Below are 20,327 nucleotides of genomic sequence, written 5' to 3' on the forward strand. Positions count from 1 at the left end.
TTGCAAGCATTTGTTTCATTTTGAGGCAAATTGTTTAATCATTTCTGGTTTTTATGGCTTTTTTATCCCCTTCCTATGAAATGGGGCTAAGCCTTCCCTACTGGACAGGACACTATCTGGGGAAGGGAGTCACCAGTGTTTGCTGCGGTGATAAGGGCTGTTTGTACCTCTAGTGAAGGACAAACTCATGATTTCCAAACCAAAACATTTGATGAGTCAGAGAGCCCAAGGGATGAAGGTGTGGAGGGAAGAAGCCAAAGTTTTAACTGGAGTAAAAGACACTTAAGATCTTTACAGCATCTGGCCTGGGCTGTCCTGTGTTTCAGAAGCAGCTGAGTGTGGTGAAAGTACCATTGAACTCATTTCTCTAGTTTGCTGTACAGGAGAAAGCAGCATTCCCCTTGCTTCCCTCTTCCTTTCTGGAGTGTTTTTTCCTAACTTTGATGTTTCTTTGAACCATGTGACTTTTCGCCTGCTTCTTCCTCAATCTCTTTTCAAAATCTTTCCCTCTTTGTACAACATTCCTACTCTGTGCCACCACCCCCAGGGCTCTCCATTAACACCCAAGTGTAGCTCTTCCTGGTGCAGGTGGAAGAGTTTGCAGAAGTCACCACAGATCACAGGACTATTTCCTGCAGAGTTTTGCTTTTTTCCTCAAATTGTGTGTTCCATGTAAATGTAAACACACAGAGAATATATCTCTATATTGTGGGGATATATGCACACACATGGACACACTGACACTCCCTCAACCTTTGCAGCTTTCCCTCAACCCTTCCCAGAGCTCAGCTGAAGTCCTTTGGTTGCTGTAGGACTCAAGGTGGCTCTTGGGGTTATGACAGGTGCAGAATTGATCCCTTTTTTTGGTGACAGTCTAGGGGTCTCACCGGGCCGTGCCGCCCCTCCAGCTGCTGCCGACTGAACTGTTCGCGGGGACTGAGTGGGTGAGGAGCCTCATCCTCACCCTCTTCAGGCCTCAGCTTCCAGCAGGGATTGCATTTCACAGAACCACGGAACGGGTCAGGTTGGAAGGGACCACAGTGAGTCGTCTGGTCCAACCACCCTGCTCCAGCAGGGTCATCCCAGAACACATGGCACAGGATTGCAATGCGGGGAGGGGGCACGTGAAGGAACACAGGGGCTGAGCGAGCGTGCTAAAAGCCCGTCATCTTCGTGAAAGAAGAGCGGGGCAGAGGGTGCGGGGCTGTCGGTGCGGAGCTCGGGCCGTCGGTGCGGGGCCGGGGGCTCCCGGTGCGGGGCTGTCGGTGCAGGGTTGGGGGCTGTCGGTGCGGAGCGCTGCGGGGCGCGGCCCCTTTAAGGCCGCGGGTTCCCTGCGCCGCCCGCCCGGCGGAGTCACCGCCCGGGGAGCGGCGGCGTCACGTGGGGCCGCGGCGGCCTCGTGACCGGGCGCGAGCGCAGCACCGGGGCCGCCGCTCCTGCCCCGCGCTCCCCGCGCGCTCCCGCCCCCTCCCCTCCCCGCGGGCCCCTCACGCCGCCGCCGCCCCCCCCACCCCCGAGCTCCGGCGCCCCCGGGCGGGGCGGGGCGGGCGGCGCCGCTTCCTCTGCCGGGCACCCCCCACTCCCGTCCGCGGGGAACGAGGCAGCGCCGCCGGCCCAGCATGGACAGCAAGCCGCTGCTGCAGGAGCGGCCGCCCGCCTACAGCCCCGCCGCGCCGCCGGGCGCGCCGGGGTACGACTACGGGCACGGCAACTACGGCGCCATCCCCGCCCCGCAGCCCGGCTTCCAGCCGCCCCCGCCGTACCCCTACCCGGGCACCGCGCCCGCCGCAGGTGGGTCAGAGGAGCAGGCGGGGGAGGGCGGACTCAGGGGGATCGGGGGATCCCCGGGTGCTCGCCCTTCGCTGGGCCGGGGGCCGACTCTGCAGAGCCCTCCGTGACCCCGGGGGCGCCCCGCGGGCTCCGGAGCCACGCCGGGGAACTCCCGAGCGGCTCCCCCGGCACAGCGGGGCGCGGGGGGTGTCTCGGCTCTCCCGCTTGAAGCCGGCGCACAGGGAGGCGGGTGCGCAGCTATCCAGGTGTTTCCCAGCGCCATCTCCCTCTTCCCTCCTTCCCTCGGTGCCCCCGAGGTTTGTGCTCGTGTTCTCTCCCCAAAATACCGGTGGGGTTTGGGAGCATCGCTCACGTTGCGCGGGTTTTCTGCCTCGGAACAATGGCAGGGGCACAGCCGCCCTGAGACTAAAACAGACCCCAGACTTGGAGTTCTCTTTGCGTGCACTTCTCTGTACTCTGGTTAATGTTTGTTTTTTCCTGGTACACTTCAGTAGTCTTGGAGGGACTTCAGCAGGTGAATAGATGCAGTACTTCTGTTAGCTGAACTAACACCTCTCAAAGAAAAAAGTAGCCTCTCAGGAAAGAGGAATGCTTCAAAAGTTATAAAAATTACGTAGCAGACACAGACCCCAGTCATCAAGCATGGGTTGAAGCTTGAGGCCGTAGATTGATTTTCCTCCTAATAAGCTGGAGCTTATTTTCCTACAATATAGGTCTTACTGATTATTTTCAGTTTTAGTAGTGAGGTTGCAGGACTTTACAGGTGTGTAACTTGATTCAAGAAAATCAGAACTGCGCCCTGCGAAAGAAGGTCAAAATGGTTCATACTTGGGCGAAGTGTACTTTGGCTGTGTTGACTACAGCGCATACATCTAACCATCCCTTTAAAAAGCTTTTTTTTTTTTAATTTAAAGTTTTTAATGTTAATGCAGTAGTTGAAGGCCTGTGTCTTCTAACTACAGCTGTTAACATGACTCATTCTCTATCTAACAACATGGGCTTTCTGAAAGTTGGGGGGAATTTAAGCTTGAAACTAGAGGAAGATACGTTGTTTCAACTCCTTGTCCCCTGGAGTGGGCCATACTTGATACATAATATTCAGAAGTGAAAGCTGTGGTCATTGTTTAAACTGCTTTTTCCTGGCACTCAACAGCATTGAAACAAATTCTCGAAGTTAATGATTAGCTGGGTGTCCCTTTGAGATGGTTAAATTGTGCTGGATACTTGCGTTTATGAAGTGGCTTTACTATTACATGTGCCAGGTGTTCCAGCTCCAATTTTGATAGAGCTTAAAGTGCTCAAGCAAAACTACATTTCTGTTTATTGTTTTCTGCGTTTCGTTGTCATACTTTTTAATTATCGTTGTTCTTTGTACCTTACCTGTGGTGATTGAGGGTTTTTTCTTATTTTAGGGTATGCTGTTCCTCCACCGACATCACAGCCCAACTATTCGAGCACGTACACCATTATTCAACAGCCTGCTACCACTACTTCTGTGGTAGTAGTTGGTGGCTGTCCTGCCTGCAGGTAAAATGGCTCTTGAGTTGAGACATAAACTCAGTCTTGGGTTTTTATTTTTTAAGTTAGAGGTATCCATATGGTTCCTTGGTTTTCAATAGTTTTTCTTTCTGTGTGTGTGTGTACTACAACAGAGTTAATTGAAAAGCCACCAAGATTTAGCAGTGGAGTGCTTTGGTTTATGTAGTATGAGCTTGTCCTGATGGGCTTGTGACAACTGCTATAAATAATACAAGACACTTTATATAAAACTATGAGTCTGTTCTTTATGATGGAAGAAGATCTGTAAGCAGTACTTTTAATGAAAAGGCACTTCAGGAGCAGATGTAAAGGGTCAGTTCATGGGGGAGAGGATGACAGGAAGTCCCTTCTGATGTGTTTATGCCTGGTGATGGTGAGTAACATGACTTTATTGTGCAACTTTCTGTAATCTTTGACCATAGTCATTCTGGTTTTCTGGCAGTCTTGTGGAAGAACTTGTGGTGTGCAGCCTCATTCCCAACCTCTAGACTGTGCAAAACCAGGCAGGGTAATTGTCAGTATATGCTGAAAACATCAGTGTCTTAAGGCTTTGAAAGATCTCTAGGAGTCCTTTGATTGCAAAAGAACAGGGAGCTTCGTAGACCTGACTAAAAGTGTTAGTTTGATGCAGTGCTAGAAACCAGAAGTAGTGGTCAGCTGTTGTTTAGAGTTGCAGCAAGAGAACAACTTCCCTCTGGGAGATCACGGCCATAAAAAAAGGAAGAAGACACCCAGTTTCCACATTAGTGCTGTAAGTCAGCTGTAGTCCCTTTCACTTCTCAGTTCTCTTCCCAGGATATTAGGTCATGGGTGAGGGCAGAGGGATTTCTGCTGGTGCAGCTCAGGCACTGCTGTGCCAGCTCTGACTCAAGTGCAGACTCACTCCCTCTGTTAAAGTGTATGGGAGTTACCCCTGGGGCATCTGGCAAAGAGGCATTTGGTGTTCTGCAGGTCTGAGCCTTTGCTTTCCTTTCCAAAAGTGTAGGAAACAGAGTTGCCTGAACGGCTGAAGTGATCCCGGGCTGCGGTGTGATGAGTGTGGTCGTATGGCACAGGCTGTCCCCCAGGGGTCTTTTGGTTCTGTTGGAGTTGGTGTTTGAGATTCAGTCCTTCCCTTCAAAGGTGGATTCGAATCGGAAGTATCTTGTGGTGCTGTGTAAGAACAGGTGCCTGCTGAAATGCCACTAGTTCAGGCTGAAAAACCTGTACCAGCCAGAGCTATTGATCTAGAAGGTGTGTGTTTTAAACAGTGAGGGAAAGTAAGTGCTGAGCTGTTCAGAGGATGTGGTAGATCCTGCCACCTGAGTGATAACATTAACAGCTGATGCTGTAGCTCAGCCAGAAGACAGGACAGATGTTGTGGCTGCTTGGTAAGAGGGGCAGTGTGTTATACAGGTCTTGTGGCCCTGAACCCAGTACAGCTCAAAACGTTTTACTGTGGAAGTGGTCTTTGCAGTAACTTCAGATTGGTAGGCTCTTGCTGTTATTCTTTTTTTTTTTTTTTACCCCTGGAAGTTATCCTGGGATAGTCTAGGAGAGACTTCTGAAACAATCATTTGCAAATATAATATATAACTTCAGACGAATTTGGGAAAATGAGCTATCTGAATTGTTTTCTTAAGTCATTAGACCTGCTCTGCTGGAATTACCCATTGTGCACTTTGTCCTACAGCAAAATATGCTCCACAGAAACCTAATTTACTCTTGGATCCTCAGTTTTTGTTTTAGGCTGTGAAAAAAATAAGTTGTGAGGAGAACTCTGACATACTGATTACTGTGAGGCACAATACTGCACTGCTTAAATTGTAGTACCTGGGAAATACTCTGGATCGGGGAATCCTGAGGATGAGTAGCTGTATCTTGTAGTGGTGTGTCAGTCTCCTTTGCAGTATTAAAGTGTTTGTACCTACTTGCCTTTAAAACAAGATTCAAGTGTCAAGGTAGGAGGGAAAAATCTCAGATTGCTTGTCTTTTGAGTCATTATGGAACTGCTAGTCTGGTACTTCAAGAGAAAAGACAGGGAGGTTGGGTGGGAAACCTAATATTGGAAATATTCATGGGAACCTGAAGGGTCAGGATTCACATTCTGAAAGGTTACCCTGGCTGCTTCTCTTAGAAAAAGAACTCTTAATCCTCTTTGACTTCTCAAGACCTTAAACACAGTTCTAGTTCATTTCCTTGACCTGGAAACCTATTTTATGGAGAAAGAGTGTAGCTACACATTCCAGAATATAATACTGAACAGAAAAGTTGTTGAAGGGGCATTGAAAAAGTTAAAAAGCTGTTAATGGTACATAAAAAACATAATTAATAAACTGCCAGGTCAGTTGTCATGTTACTTTTAAGGCCATCAAGAGGATTTCTGCCATCAGAAATATAAAGCAGTCTTTTGCACTACAGCATGTATTAATGTTGCTAGTTGAAATAAGAACCATTTCCCACTTAAAATATATGATGTTGAGGAGAAATACACAGTTATTTGGGTTGGTGTCTGCTTTATTGCAGTCACAAGTGATCTTGGGATTAGTAAGCTGGCTAGAGCACTGTTGATCTTTAGGCTTTATTTATGGTATTCAGTAATAAAAGGTACATAAAAAGTACAAAGTATCTCCAGAAGTAACTCCCAAGTCAGTAGTATGCCCGTGGTAATTGCATTCTTTCCCTTCTCTCTCAAGCTTTCTTGCCATCTGAGGGGTGACTCTCCTGTCTTGCAAGCTGTACCTCTTGCTTAGAGCTATTTTTTAGTCAGATCATGCTCATTCCTAATTGGTCAGTGTTGCTTTCTAATTACAGACCTCAGTATTAATGTGTGTTCCATCCTTCCTTACATTATTAGAATGTTTTGGGTGGTTGCAGTCCTGTTGTCTCAGCGTTCTACTCCCAACCCTGATGTACAGAGAATTAAACTGAGTTGCAGAATCTTGTCAGCTTTGTTCTTCTAGTGGACATCTAAGTATCAGCCAGATCCTGCTTTTAAACTATTTCATGTTCCCAAGTACAGATTGAGTCATTACAGACACACTGACTTCAGAGGTCCAGCTGTGTAATTGTCTTTTTAACTTGGAGAATGCAGCCTGGCTGCTTCTCTTGGGCTCACTTTCATTTTCTCTTTCTCCATCTTCCGTTGTTGGGTAGAACTAACTGCACAGGAATGTTTGCTTTCCTGTTACTTAACAGAAGAAAGATCCCTTTAAAAATTGTGGAAACATTCTCTTGATCTGATGGTTGCAAAAGCCAGTTTCTTCAAAATCTAGCAGAGATCTTATGATGGGCTCCACTGGATTTTTGTTTTCCTATTTAATAATATTCTGTTGCTTGGGAGAAAGGGTGAGGGAAAGGACATCACACTGCTGTATTGTGGCAGCTTTCACTTCTGACAAACACAGAACATCTGCTGGAGAAGCACTGTAGTGGGTCCCAAGTTCTAACACTGAAGCTTCCTCTAGGTCTGGAAGATGAGACAAGTTTGATTAAAACTGTATTTATTCTCACATCTCTTAAAGCATTCTCCTTGCTACAGTTTTTGTGGATTTTTTTTTTTTTAATTTGGTATTTTTTTGCTTGACTTGACAAAGCAGTAAGTTGTCAGGTTTTGGTTGAAATTTTGTTTTCTTCAATTAAATGCATGTCTCCTGAGAGAATAGACTCTGGGGAAAATTGCACTTAGCTGATCAGGTCCTTCAAAATTTAATTTTTTTGCTTTTACTTCCATTATTTCAGTCACAAATGCTGTATGGGGTTTGATAAGAGGCTGCTCAGGATACACGTTTTCTACAGTTATTCACAACTGCGATATTTAAACTTTATGTAAATATTCTTAATATAATTTCATAATCTGTACTGGTTAAATATGAAAAGAATTAAAAAAAGAAAAGGTACCACAGGTAGGTGTGTGCTATGCCAGGGTGTCCATCCCTGCTCTGCTGTGGTTTGGAGGCTGGAGCAGTTGGGGTGGGAAATACAGCACTGGCTCTCACACGTGATTGTGAAGGACAGAGCCTTGATCCAGCAGAGCTGTTTGGAATTTCTGACTAGGAGAGCTCTCACTTCCCCCCCTCAGCCTGACAGCAGCTGCTTAGCAGGAAGTTTCTCCCTAAGCCCTGTGGAGAGGAGGGGTGAGCCTGTAGCAGGGTCCCAGATGAGGACACCATAGCTCTGGCTGCTTCTGAGGAATTTTGTTCTACCGACGTGACCCAATTTGGGGACAATAATCAAAACACGTTTTTTTTGTAAGTGAGACTTTATGTGATTAATAAGACACAGCAGGAATATATTCCCTAATGGGACTGTATAAAAATAGTAGTGTGGTCCCTATTGCCCAACCTGTCAGTGGGCCTGAGTTACAGCTCTTATTTTTTTTTATTAATGTCACCATTTGTGTTGGAGAATACTTGCCTATATTGTGATAATTAGGATTTCTTTGTAGCAATGAGTTGTTCTGGGAGAGAGTAGGAAACTGGCCTTGTTTGTTGGTGACCAGAGATGGTAGTGATGTGGCTGTGCATGCAGACTAGGGAGGAAAACCCACACCAGGGCTCAGCTGAGCTCATCCTGAGAGATGTCCATGATGAGGGAACTCTAACTGGTGTGCTGAGCCTTGTTTGTGAGGCTGGATGTTGGTGTGAAGCCATGAGGCTTTTCTCCTAATTAGTGTGTTCTCAGAACTGGAATTAAAGCAGTGGTGCTCCTGCATTAGAGAAGGCTGGTGATTTGGAGGCATTTCAAGAAAGACAACAGCTAGACACACAGGCTGTTCCCAGTGCCAGAACTTCTCTGGCTCTGCAGCCAGCCCTCTGTATGGGAAATGGACCTAAAACTTAAGGAAATTCAGATAAATCTGCAAATGCTGTTGTGTCTCGTACTTGAAGTTGACTTTTAAGGATAATTGCATTTACATGTATGTACAGCTTGCATTGAGAAGGGCAAACCATGTCTGTGTAGAGATTTGGGGTCCTTTCTGTGAATATGGATCAACAACCATTCAAGATACCATCAGGCTGAGGCTGGAGGAGCTGACACCTCTCTTCTTTTAATGGAAATTAAAACTGTGAAGTATTGCTTATTCAGTAGCTGCACATATAATTGTCAATTCTTTTTCTTCTGCTGCTTGCAGGTGAGATTTAAGCCTATTTAACCTAGCTGCTGCTGTTGCATTGGCCAGGAGACGGTAAAGAAAAGCTGTCTGGTTTTGTTTGCATGTTCACAATTAAAGGTTTAGTGTGTAGCTTCCAAAGTCTCTGGTCTGATGTTCCTATTGAAATCTAAAGTTTGAAACTCAACCAACCTTAGTGGGAGGAGATGGGATACTGATTTGAAAATTCCAAGTGTAATCCACTGTGATGTAGTGATAAGTCTAAAAATGCTTGTGTTAAATCATACCAATGCTGTATTCACAGATCTCATTATTGACCCTCTGATCCTGAGCATTTGACTTAAGATCTTAATGTTTTAAGACTTAATTTGAAAAAGAGGGTTGTCTGAAAACCAATTTGGTTTTAAATACTTGTCAGTGGGAATAATTGACCTTACTATATGGAGTTGGCTGCTGCAATTATAGCTTAAATCCAAGATGCTGCTTGCAGTATAAATAAACCTTTCCACTTTATTTTTAGAGAGGGAGTGGTGCAGTTATAATCAGCTTTTATGTGGTTTATGCTGTAGAAGAAAATTTGTGTTTGGTTACATTAGTGAATCTACAGTTTGAATATGGAGTCTCTAATCACTCTGTAGCTCAAGTAAAAACTAAAATATTCATAGGTTCCCTGATAAAAAGTATTTTTTTCTCCTTTTAAATTTAGTAACTGGCTAAGCAGTGATTGGGTAAGTGTTCATCTAAAATTAGGTGGTGACACAAATCAACAGAAGCCAAGAAGAGTTTGTGTAGCTAATGCTGCAGTAGTAATGTCTCTGTTGTAGATGTGACAGGAACTGGCTCTGAAACAACAAGTATGTTGTGGGGGTCATGCAAGTCCAGCTCTGATCAGCTTCCCAGTGAGTGTCCCTTGGAGCTGCCTTGGTCTGATCCTGGGCTGGGCTACCCCTGCTCTCGCTCCAAAGCTGACCCAGCAGTGCTCCCTGTGCTTTGCTTTGTCCCTCCCTGGGCCTTTTCCCTGGATCTGGTGTTGAATATGGGTGGCAATTTTTTTTTATTTTTACTTGGCATTTTGCATGACCACAAAACACTTCTGAATAACTCTGTTTAGGGGGAAGGGAGTTTAAAATAAATTCTATTTTAAGTGTCAGGGACATGTGCTGACCAATGGACTTGGGCCTTGCAAGCTGATTAAGAGGGTTCATTGGAATGGGTTAGGCCACGGTCATGGCTGCTCAGGGCTGACCAGAAGTACCCTGATTGATCCCCTTCTAGTGTTTAATTAGTGGGTTTATTCTGTAGGGTCACATCAATTGGCTGCTTATACCCTTAACTAGACACACTGGCTTACTTTTAACAAATGTAGGCTTCAGGGCAGGAACTGAATATGGAATTGAGAGACAAGGAAAAGATTTCAAAACAGTAGCAAACAATGCCTGCAGGAGGGGAATGCTCAATGTGTGTGAGAGGAAAAAATGGCATTAGTGTGATAGCAAAGCAAGGCAGGAAATACAACAGCTGTAATGTGCTGTGTCCTGCACTTAGTGAGCATTTCCAAAGTAGTGTTATTTGTGATGGCACTGAAATGCCTGGAAAAGAGGCTTTGCCTTTCTTGGATGGAGCTGTGTAGTAGTGCAAGCTGCTGAATCTTGAATTACTCAGAAACATCCAGAGTGTGTCTGAGCCTCTGTACATATGTTGTGCTACTGGGTTAACCTGTGGGCATTGGAAAAGGAGAGGCCTCACCTCCTAAGCTTCTGCTGCTGTTTTTTGTTTGGTCTGAGGGTGCTCAGCATTTTGTGCATTTCCACAAGGACAAATGGCCAAGTTCAGCTGCTGCGTCCAGACTGGACAGTTCTGGCTGAATGCTACAGGATCTTTTTTGCCCTGGCTCTCTCAACAGTCCTGAATCCCTTTGCATTCCAGCCCTAGCACCAGAGCCTTCCCAGAAGATGGCACTTCCAGTAGCACATCTTTTCCCCAGTGAATGAAGGTGATGGTATGAGAGCCTTGTTTGCTGACTCCATTCTTTAATTGCAGTCTAATTTTGAGGGTCACTTGCAAGGTAATTTTAAAATTTAACTGTCCAGATACAGCCTAGGTAAAGAGGTTGTACAGCAAAGGAATTTTGCTAAAGCTCTCCTGTGAGCCTTAAGCCATGCTACATAATCCCCATCATACCTAGTGATGTGCTCAGGTAGGCAGCTAGTGGGAAATCTCTGGAAGGTTTAATGTGAGGCTCTTCAGCTCTGCTTTAAAAGTCAGTCTAATAAAAGCATCTCCTCTTGGGTTAGTGTGCTCTGAACTTGACCTAGCAAGCAGATTTTGATGTGTCCTGGCACTGGCTAATGATATAATGACTGATTTGGGATTAGGAGTTGAGAGTTGGGTAGCAAGGGTAAGTTGATGGGAGCTACATTTTTTTTTCATGTTTTTCTTTCCTTTTGGCCCTTATTAATCCCCCTTTTTTTTTTTTTATTAGGACCAAAGCTGTATACAGTGGTCTGGATGAAGCATTAATATTCCATATTATGTGGGAAAAGTTTACTATGATGTTTGCCTGTTTTCTAGTAGTGGCAGTGCCTGCTGTTCTGTTCCTAATTTTTCAGTAACTCCTTCCATGTTTCTTTCCCCAGCAGTTCTGTCCCTTCTGACTGGTTTCCCCACTGGTATTTCCCTTTGGGGAGTGCTCTGTGGTGAGAGAAGCAGGGAAGCAGGCACTGCTCCGATGGGCTGATGGGAACCCTGAGCTGAAGTTCTTTGTAGCAGAACACCAGGCACAGCCTAAAAAAGAAATATGGACCAAGCTGTGCAAATCCAGTGCCTGTGTTTTGTGAGTGCTGTTTGCTGAGGTGATGCAGGGCAAGTGCTGTGAGTCACTGACTCACACACACGCTGAGCAAAGGGGGAGTTTTGGCTTCCCAGCAAACTGGCCTGGGCTCCTCCGTGTCCTCTGGGCAGCACTTTGTGCAGAGGCAGAGATGTGTTGTGTGCTGGGGGGACATGGTGCCTTTCTCTCTGACCCTCACAGGCCCATTGCTCAGGGAGCCAGCAGGGGTGTAAGGGCTGGTTGGTGACAAAGGAGCTGGAGCTCTGGGGCTGCCTGACTCGCAGGGAACAGAAGTGATGTTATGCTGAGTTTGTGGGAATAGCCACAATGACCAGCACAGGCTGCACCAGTCTGAGCTGTGGGACACTTGTGCCCCAAGACTGGAGTCCATGTGGTGATTTGAGCATTAGTCTACATTTTTTAACTTGTTGTCTTAAAGGAGTGTTGTCCGAGGACATGAAAAGATAAAACTACTGCTGGGGTCAATGGTACCTGACAGTTCCTTTATACCAGATGCAGAGTTGACTCTTATCACAAGAATTCTGCAAACAGAAATAAAGTGCATTAAAATGAGGGAAAGCTTAAGCTGAACATGAAGTTGCATAAGCAGCAGAACATCAAGAGCACTTTGAGAAGCCTTTGGCTTCTGCTGATGGTTGAGGGGAAGGTGAATGTTTCTGAAGTTTAATCAAGTTGCAGTGTTTCAGCCAGTTGCTGTAAGGAAATGGTCTCTGAGCCCGTGTCTTCCTTCCTTCGCTCTATTTACACGTACAATGGGTTGTCTGTGACTTCTCGGAGGGAAACAGCAGCTTGTTGGCCTTGGCACTTTGCTCATGGCCTGTACTTCAGGGTCACTCAGCTCTGTTTGTGTTGACTTTCACTGTACCAGGGAATCTAAGAGGATACATCTTGTTGGAGTGTTTTGCTAGACTGCAAATTTTTTCTGTTTAGTAAAGCTGCACAAATTTCTAAAGTCTGAATACTCTGGTTTTACTGTTTGTCTTCATTTTGGGGGATGCTCAGATACAGCACTTTACTTCAGTTTCAGTCCCTGACTCCTTTCTAAATTTCTGCTGTTGCTGAAACAGAATTTCTCATGTAGGGTGGTCATGGGGCTGGGACTCAGCTGAAGGCAGGTGACATCAATAGTTGGTTTTCCTACAGTTCTAAAGGGACATCAGTTTTTCGAAGTAGAAACAAGGAACAACCCCCAAACCTTGTACTTTATCTTGCTCTATAAGATGGTGTGGTTCTCAGTGACTGCCAGATCACAAAGTGGTAACTGGGGACCAAACTTGGTGTGTGTCCTTGACTGAGTCTGTTTTCCCTTTTTGCAGGGTTGGCGTGTTGGAGGACACCTTCACCTGTCTTGGGGTTTTGTGTGCCATTGTATTCTTTCCAATTGGGATTCTGTTCTGCCTTGCACTGAGGCAGAGAAGATGCCCTAATTGTGGGGCAGCTTTTGGCTGAGGGTATGAACGTGGCCGTGCTTACGGAAGCTACAACTGTTAGCGTACTCTTTCTAATGTAAATGTCATGTACAATCATGTTATTTGCTTCAGACCTGTTTTGTAAAGTGTGAAGAAATTTAGTCTCTTGCATGTAATTTAAACTTAATCTTTTATGAGCATGTGCATTGCAAAACATGAAAACCTGACTTGTTTTCCATGTTTAGTGGCACCTGTTGAAAACTAAATAAAACTGCTTTTCCTTTTGCAATCCTCAACTTGTGGCTGGATTATTAAATATGTGACTGATGTGTCTGATAACACATAGTCTGCAAGCAGAGTTAGTAATCCTAGCTACAATGAAGGACAAATATTTGCCAGAATCTTTATGCTGATGATAAACCATGGTTTAAGGCTGTACTTGTTTAGGACGTCAGATATTTGAAGGAAGTTTTGCAACTGTACTACCACTAGACTAACAGCCCTTCTCTGAAGGCACAGGTAATAACACACAGTCAGAGCCCTGCTTTAATTAGTGAAGGTTTTGCTTCATGCAGATGTGTTGGTTCACAGACAGCAGAACTTTCTGTCTGCCTCTAGAAAGAGGCCAGGGCACTGCCAACCATGAGCTGCCCTCAGTAGAAGTTTTTACATGTTAGATATTTAATTCTGATACTGAATTATTGAAAGCTCATACAGTCTAGATTGGCTTGCCTCTAATATGCTTTAGAAAATGGGCTCAGGTGTAAGTTACTCTTCTGAAAAGCTGGTGTTTCAAACTGGGATGGTGGATATTTATGCAGGGCTCTCTAGCAGTGTCCTCGGCCTTGAACTTGAAAGGCAGCGTGAGAGGAGCCAGCACAAGCTCATATACTATTTTTTGATATTAAGTAACTGAAAGGCATTTCACATGACTTGAATTGACTGTTTATAGTAGTAGAAGTAGGCACCACAAAACGAATGATCCAGGGGATTCTGCAGGAAGCACGTACATATGTAAAATAGAGTGATTTGGAGTAAGGATTAATCACTGGCAGCAGTCACAATACAGACTTTATAGCAGTGGGAAGTATCCCCTGAGCTGTGCAGGGATGAAGCACCTGCTGCTGGTGCAGAGTTAGTTTCTAACATTCTAGGCTAATTTCTGAGATGATTATTACTGTAGGAAAAGGCTTTTGGACAAGCTGGCTCTGCTGGAGTTACCACACCTGAGTCTGAGGTAACAAACTGCTCAGCTCTGCTTGTGGCTGAAGTTAAAAGCTCAGTTCCACTTAACTCAGCTACTGCACTGCCAGCATTCAGGCCTTTGCTCGGCTCCCGAACCAAAACTTTTCCAGCTTAAGCTGTTTCTCTTTTGGGAAGGCTGCAGTCATGGAGGAACTTCAAAGGCAGCTTTTTATATTGGCACTTGAGAAAAAATTGTGGCACTGCTTTATTATGACTTTTTATCAGACTAAAGTTTGACAACACGCTTTAAAGACAAAACTATCATTGAAGAATGTGTTAACAGTACAACATTAGACTGAAAATGGGATTCTGTTAACACTTGAAAATTTGTATGTGAACATCAAGCAAAGCTTTAGAAGTCGTCTATTCTTAAAGGATAAATATTTATTTATAACCTAAGGTATCTTTCTTACACAAAATAATGTATAATCATTTATACAGGTGATTCTCTATTCTGGAATAAGGCAGTTGTTACATTGTTCTGTTTGAAAAAAAAAATAAAATCACTGTTATCTTTAGTAGGTGGCATATGCAGGCTTATATATTCTAGAACTTACCATTGCAGCTTCCAAATAATGAATGCCAAAGATTCAGATCTGTGAGCTATTACTTACACTGATTCACTAGAGCATCCAAACTATCTCCAGCATTTTCACAAATCCTACTACAAAAAAGGCATACTGTAAAATCAAGCCCAGGTGCTCAAACACTAGCCCAAAGCAATTACCTCATTAGAAAGCAAAAGTTTTAACAAAACATCAGAGCTCCGTTCCAGTATGCCAATATTGTACAGTAATTACATTTAAATAAATTTTTTAGAAGAAGTTGAGATAGTAATTGTCATTACTGAACTGGTGTGTTGGTAAGGAAGAAGGTCTTGTGTCTGGACCGTGTGTTCATCGGATAATCGGTGCTGATCTGTCGTTTGTTACTGTTGGTCTGAGCTTCACCGTTGCAAAGGGATTTTCTCCACTAAAAAGAAATGTATACATAAAGTTACTCAAAGGCTTGCTGCAATCCAACCCCAAATTTAAACAATTCAACTTCTTCATAGAAGTTGTCTTCAAACAGTAAGTGATGGTTTGAGACTAAAGGATTCTGTGCAGCTCTTAGTTTAACTCGAATTAGTAAAACAAGGTTACATGTGTGGATTCACTTTGCAGTGATTCAAAATTTGGGAAGTTAATGCCCAGTCCGATCTGGACTCCTTTAAACAACTCCCACTTTTCAAAGATTTTTGCTTTTAAACCTTAAAAGACAGTTAAAGAAAGGTTAAGTCCTGCTCCCTGTCAAATTACTGGAGACCCACATTCTTCTGAGAAGGGCCTGTTCATTGTACTTCACTTGAGGCCAAGTGGGAAAAGTGCAACCAATTTTATCCATAATGTTTTACCAGTGCCTGGGAAAGGTCCCAGAGAAATTAATGATAAACATCATTACTTTCCCTTACAAGAGATAAAATAATATAAGCTAATATAAAAATCAACACAAATAAATCAGTTTAGAAGTGTGAAAAATATACCTTAGAAAAGGTGGTTTTGTAATGCCATTCATGTTGGGTTTCTGTAAAAGAAAAAGATATTTACATAAGTTTATAAAGTTATACTACAGGTGCCCTCACTATCTTGCTAAGGAAAAGAGACCCTGTCATTCAAGTAGGCTAAAATATTTAGCCATTTAGAACAATTATTATGTGGTTCAGCTGAACTGAACAGGATTCTTTCAGAACATCAAAATTAGAAGGTTACAATGGTGCTGTGAAGTAAAGGTAACCCAAGAGGTGGCAGTGTGGCTCTGTCCCAGGCTGCTCCAGGATGCAGCATTTCAGGTGGGATAAAATAGAAAACTGTTGCCTTTGGCAAACCAGTTGTGCTATGGGGGAGTTTTGGCAAACAGCTAATTCCTACTTTCCCCCTCCCTCTTGCTTAATGATGTATTTTAAACTGGAAACTAATTGCTTCTAATCAGTGTCAGATAAAGCTCAAAGTGAAAATTGGAATATACATTTTTACATCTAGAAGCAGGAATATGCAGTCACCTTTTATGGAGCAACTTGGCTTGTACCAATAATTTAGTCTATATGGCCATTTTGGTTTCAATATTTCAAATTTCAGTGCTGAACCAAGGCCTATCAGCCTTTCCTTTCCAGGCACACTGGGTTGTACCAGCAGTTGCCAGTTACCATATTCATGATACCACGATGCAGGTGAAGAAACCTCTATTTATTCAGGACCTCATTCAGCAGGGTTCTTAACTCGACTTGTAATTTCAATAAAATTGGTCATGTACATCAGTTGTAAATAGACTTAGACTGTGATTTAGGTCTAATTAGCCCTTAAAATTAATTAAAATGAACAAATGCCTGAATTACATCTTACTGAACACCAACCCTCATCAAAACTTTGTCAATACTAAGTCTTTTTTTGTTAGTTGATCTTGTTCTGCACAGTACTGTCCTCTGCAGCACAGCATGAACAACGTAACTGGCTAGAACCATTCCTCATCTTCTTGAAATCCTGAGCTATTTTTTCTGTGTAGTCTGAAACAAAAATAAGATGCCTTGAATCATTTCCTGCTTCTGCACGGAAGGCACAGTGAGCAGACTGTTTTACACAGTATGTAAATCCTGTGTGAGTCTCCAAGCCAGCCTGGTACAATGTTGGGCTTATTTCCAAAGCCTTGTGAGGGAGTGGGGGTTTGAGACTTGCACGGAAGCAGGAAAGACAAGGAAGCTCTGCAACTTCCCAAAAGAATGAAAATAAATAGTGACTTAGGAGCAAAAGGCTTGGGTGAAAGTGCAGCAGCTCCCCTCTACAGCTCTCGTGTTTTGTAAGGTAACAAGTCAGGTGAGGTCACAGTAAAAATTTAGTGGTCATTATTTTATACTCCAGAATCCTTAATTTATTTTAATCTTGCTTTCCATGTGGAAATTTAGATTATCAAAAATGATGTGTTTATTTTCCACTCTTAGGAGTTATCAGCTTCCATTATTTTATATATATTAGAGGGTTTTTTTCCCTTCAGAATGTGATCTCTGCTTCAAGAGGCTTTTTGAAGAAAGTCTCAAAAACATCACCCTTAGATACAGATCAGCAAAATACTTAAATAAGCAGCAAGAAAAAACCTAGTAATTGTGTAATTTGATTACCTTCATTTTGAGTCAGTTTGAATGCTGACTTAATAGCAGAAATAATATCATTGTGTAGCAGTATTTGTTCATAAAAAATGTATTTCCACTCAGCTGCATCTCTACTGAATAGACATGAGTTAGTACAGCTCTCCCTCAGTGACAGCTGCAAACCCACATCCAACTTCTGTGGGGTTCCTGAATACAGAGTTCCCTGTGCCCCATAGCTCCAAAATCACTGCAGATGATGGATTTGTACTACTTTTTGTGAGAATTTCTTTTCATGTTTAACAGATTCCGTTGCTGAGAAGCTTTGCCATGCAGAATTCTCTTACTACTGTCAGTCAATGTCCCTGAACAATTCTCCCTTCCTGTCAGGATGGATGGGTTGAAATGCCCAAACTCCTGATACTCCTGAGCACAGCTGTGTCACAGGGCTGAAGTCAAGCACAAGGTAGAGGATTCCAGGGCCTCATTTAAGAGCAGGTGAAGAGGGTAAGCAGGGTGGAACGTTTGGGTTCCCAGCACGGGTCACTCACCGGCCCTGCCTGCTCCGCTCTGTCCGTCGGTGTTTTAGGAGCAGGACCTTTGGCAGACTCCACCTGTGAAGCCCCCAGGTAGTCTGGTGGTGGGAGGACAACTTCACCTTTCTCCACAAGATTTACAGAACTAACACTTCGGATTGGTGCAGGGCTGCAAGACAGAACCCAACAAATGCCGTTCTCAGTTCCTACGATACATCTCTCACTTATCCCTAGCACCAGGGAGCACAAAAGGGCATGAGCTGGAAGTCAGTAATGGTGTAAAATGCCCCTGAAGTCAGTGGGACTCTGAATTACTGCTGTTCCAAAGCTAGTTCTTGGGTCTTTGTGTAACCATTAAAAGACTTTCATGTATTCAAGCCCTCCTACTGCAGATTGTTAGACATGTTACTGAACCTCAAAGAGCATGAGCACAGAAATAACATTTCTAATAAATGTTAGTGAAGATTTGGGCATTTCTGCAAGTGCCACCCAAAATATTACCTTGGCACAGGGGCAAAGGCTTTGTCTTCTAATTCTTCTAGTGGTCTCGTGTACGATGATGGAAACCATCCTTTTCTGTAATGAGAAAGGTTTTTTATATTATATACATTGGAAAGATCTTTCAAAAGACAACTTGGACTACACCATAGACTGAACAAACTGAGATTTAATTTTTGAAGACTCGATTTCGGATGATGCCAAATTAGTGTGCAAAACCTCTCTAAAATAAGTGCAGTGATCTTCCTTACAGAAAGCATCCAAGTCCCCCAGACAGCCAACAAAAAAGGTAGAAAACCATTTCCCATCTGCTAACAAAAGCTGATGAAACTTGCTTTTCCTTCATGTTCAAGGTGGATAATATATTGATTATCTTACACTCTGGTTGTGTCATGCTCCCCATAGAGCCAGCCATCCTTTTCCTCAGCTACCAGCAGTGTGATGATATCCCCCTGGGCAAAGCTGAGCAATGTCTTGTTGCTTCCAGCAGTATGTGGGAAGATTGTCTTCACTTTTTGCCTTTTCATTATATTTAGTCCCGTGGCAACAGAAGTTGAACGTGATAAACTGGCATCATCTGAATTCTCTGTCAAAAAAAAGAAACACGAAGGAAAAAAAAAGAAATTAAAGGAAAAAATTAGCCACACTAACAAAATTAAATGCAATTAGTAGTCTGACAGGAAAAAAACCAAAGGAACAATCAAGTGCAAATCAAGTTCTGAGACTTTGTACTTTCTACTTAGACACCTCTCAGTTACCTGCCAATGTTTCTTATCACCATGAAGTTCTTAACAGCACGTGCATTTATATACACACACCCAGCACAATAAAGTTGAACCACCAGGCATAAAATTTCTGTAAGTTTTAACTGGCTACATTTTTTCCTTTTTGGCATGAAAAGTGCTAAACAATCACAGCTGTAAAAGAAAGGCCTTTGAAAATTTTCCATTATAAAAAGTAACTGTCTATAAAATTCAAGATTTCACTTTCAAATGTGCCTCACACTCAGCTTCAGCATCAAGGAGAGTTATAGATACTTGGCACTTTGCAGATATTTAAACTAGATGTTTACCAAAGACAAAATAAAGGAGAGCTCAAAACTGTGCTATTTGCTTAGTACAATATATTGTAAATGCATTTTCAAGGAAGAAATGCTGGAATTGCTATCATCACATTTAGGAGTTCTTCATTTCTTATGCTGTGAGCTAGGCTTAGTTCTTTCTCTTCCCTATGTCAGAGATAGTAAAAAAATAAATATATTAGAAACTTGGAAAATAAATCTTAATAGGATTTTACATTTCAGGAAAGGAACAGAAGTCTGTGCTCATTTTGTCCCTTGTGCATTCCTCCCTTACTGCTAAGTGCCCTTAAAGGAACCCAAAGTGGGACTGGCAGAGTGTTTATGTTGTTTTGTGCAGTGAAACAATCCCTCGGATGTATCCTGTTCAAAACTGCCAAGTGCCTTCTGCTGATAACACTGGAATTCATAAGGGCAGTTAAGTTGAGTTAATCAGTGACACACAGAAAGTGATTAAAATAGAATCTACCTACCTTGACCTGCATTTTACTGCAAACAATTCTCTTATAACACATCTCTCCGCTGTTATAAGAGGATCGTAAATGCTTTGTAAAGACCCGTTTCCTACTCCTCTATACATCCTGGAATTCATGTCATTGTGGTAGTGGAGAAACCCTGAGGTAATTTTGAATGCTACTGGATGTCATTCACACTTACCCAGTTTGCAACAAAGGGACACTCACCTGCTGAATGATTTAGTTTCTCAGAAGGTGCTTTGGGAGCTGTGGCAGGATTGTTGAACATATCAACGAGTGGGCTCGTGTAGGCCCTGCCTGTGGGAGCTGGGGGCACGTTGGATGCATTTTCGTGGTGAGGATAAAAATCATTTCCAATCTAAAGTCACAAAAACAACAACATCACAACACTGAGGAGACAGCCATCACTTATTTGCAAGATTGAATTCTAGAGAGCAGTGCTTAAATGCTCCCAAATGATATATACTGAGACAGGACATCTTTATGTCATGTTCCTATGGAATTGCTGATAGGTTTGTAAGAGGCTTCTGTCCCTTGATAAACACTTGTTAGTGGGAAGGCTATGATAACCTTTTTTTCCCCACAAATAGCATGATGATCTCCAGATTTTTCTTTTTTAGAAGTTCACTGTAATCATTTAGAAATTCACCAACTAATGGTGACAGAACATACAAACAGAAATGAGAATTCAACCTGT

At 43.2% G+C, this 20,327-nt stretch overlaps 2 protein-coding genes across 2 annotated transcripts in view; one reads left to right on the forward strand and one right to left on the reverse strand.

The window, feature by feature from the left end:
• The first annotated feature begins 1,530 nt into the window (after window positions 1–1,530).
• BRI3 (brain protein I3) lies at window positions 1,531–12,978 on the forward strand. Its single transcript, XM_032704009.1, has 3 exons — window positions 1,531–1,791; window positions 3,204–3,318; window positions 12,590–12,978. The coding sequence occupies exons 1-3, from the start codon at window positions 1,620–1,622 to the stop codon at window positions 12,720–12,722; spliced, it is 420 nt and encodes a 139-aa protein (XP_032559900.1). The 5' UTR covers window positions 1,531–1,619; the 3' UTR covers window positions 12,723–12,978.
• Window positions 12,979–14,411: 1,433 nt separating this feature from the next.
• BAIAP2L1 (BAR/IMD domain containing adaptor protein 2 like 1) overlaps window positions 14,412–20,327 on the reverse strand; it is a 34,904-nt gene continuing 28,988 nt past the window's right edge. The window contains exons 9-14 of the mRNA XM_032704008.1: window positions 19,838–19,988; window positions 18,455–18,662; window positions 18,080–18,154; window positions 17,594–17,747; window positions 15,450–15,490; window positions 14,412–14,899 (exon numbers count right to left, since the gene is read on the reverse strand). Of these exons, the coding sequence (XP_032559899.1) occupies window positions 14,824–14,899; window positions 15,450–15,490; window positions 17,594–17,747; window positions 18,080–18,154; window positions 18,455–18,662; window positions 19,838–19,988 (705 nt within the window). The 3' untranslated portion in view covers window positions 14,412–14,823. The remainder of the gene's footprint in view (window positions 14,900–15,449; window positions 15,491–17,593; window positions 17,748–18,079; window positions 18,155–18,454; window positions 18,663–19,837; window positions 19,989–20,327) is intronic.

The sequence above is a fragment of the Chiroxiphia lanceolata genome, chromosome 16, assembly GCF_009829145.1.
Source record: "Chiroxiphia lanceolata isolate bChiLan1 chromosome 16, bChiLan1.pri, whole genome shotgun sequence".
NCBI classification, from domain to species: Eukaryota; Metazoa; Chordata; class Aves; order Passeriformes; family Pipridae; genus Chiroxiphia; species Chiroxiphia lanceolata.

Bases quoted from the DNA above. Each gene is read 5' to 3' on its own strand.
- BRI3 (XM_032704009.1), top strand. From the start codon at position 1,620: ATGGACAGCAAGCCGCTGCTGCAGGAGCGGCCGCCCGCCTACAGCCCC. The intron at 1,792-3,203 runs GTGGGTCAGAGG...TTCTTATTTTAG, and splicing joins GGGCACCGCGCCCGCCGCAG to GGTATGCTGTTCCTCCACCG. The intron at 3,319-12,589 runs GTAAAATGGCTC...CCCTTTTTGCAG, and splicing joins GGTGGCTGTCCTGCCTGCAG to GGTTGGCGTGTTGGAGGACA.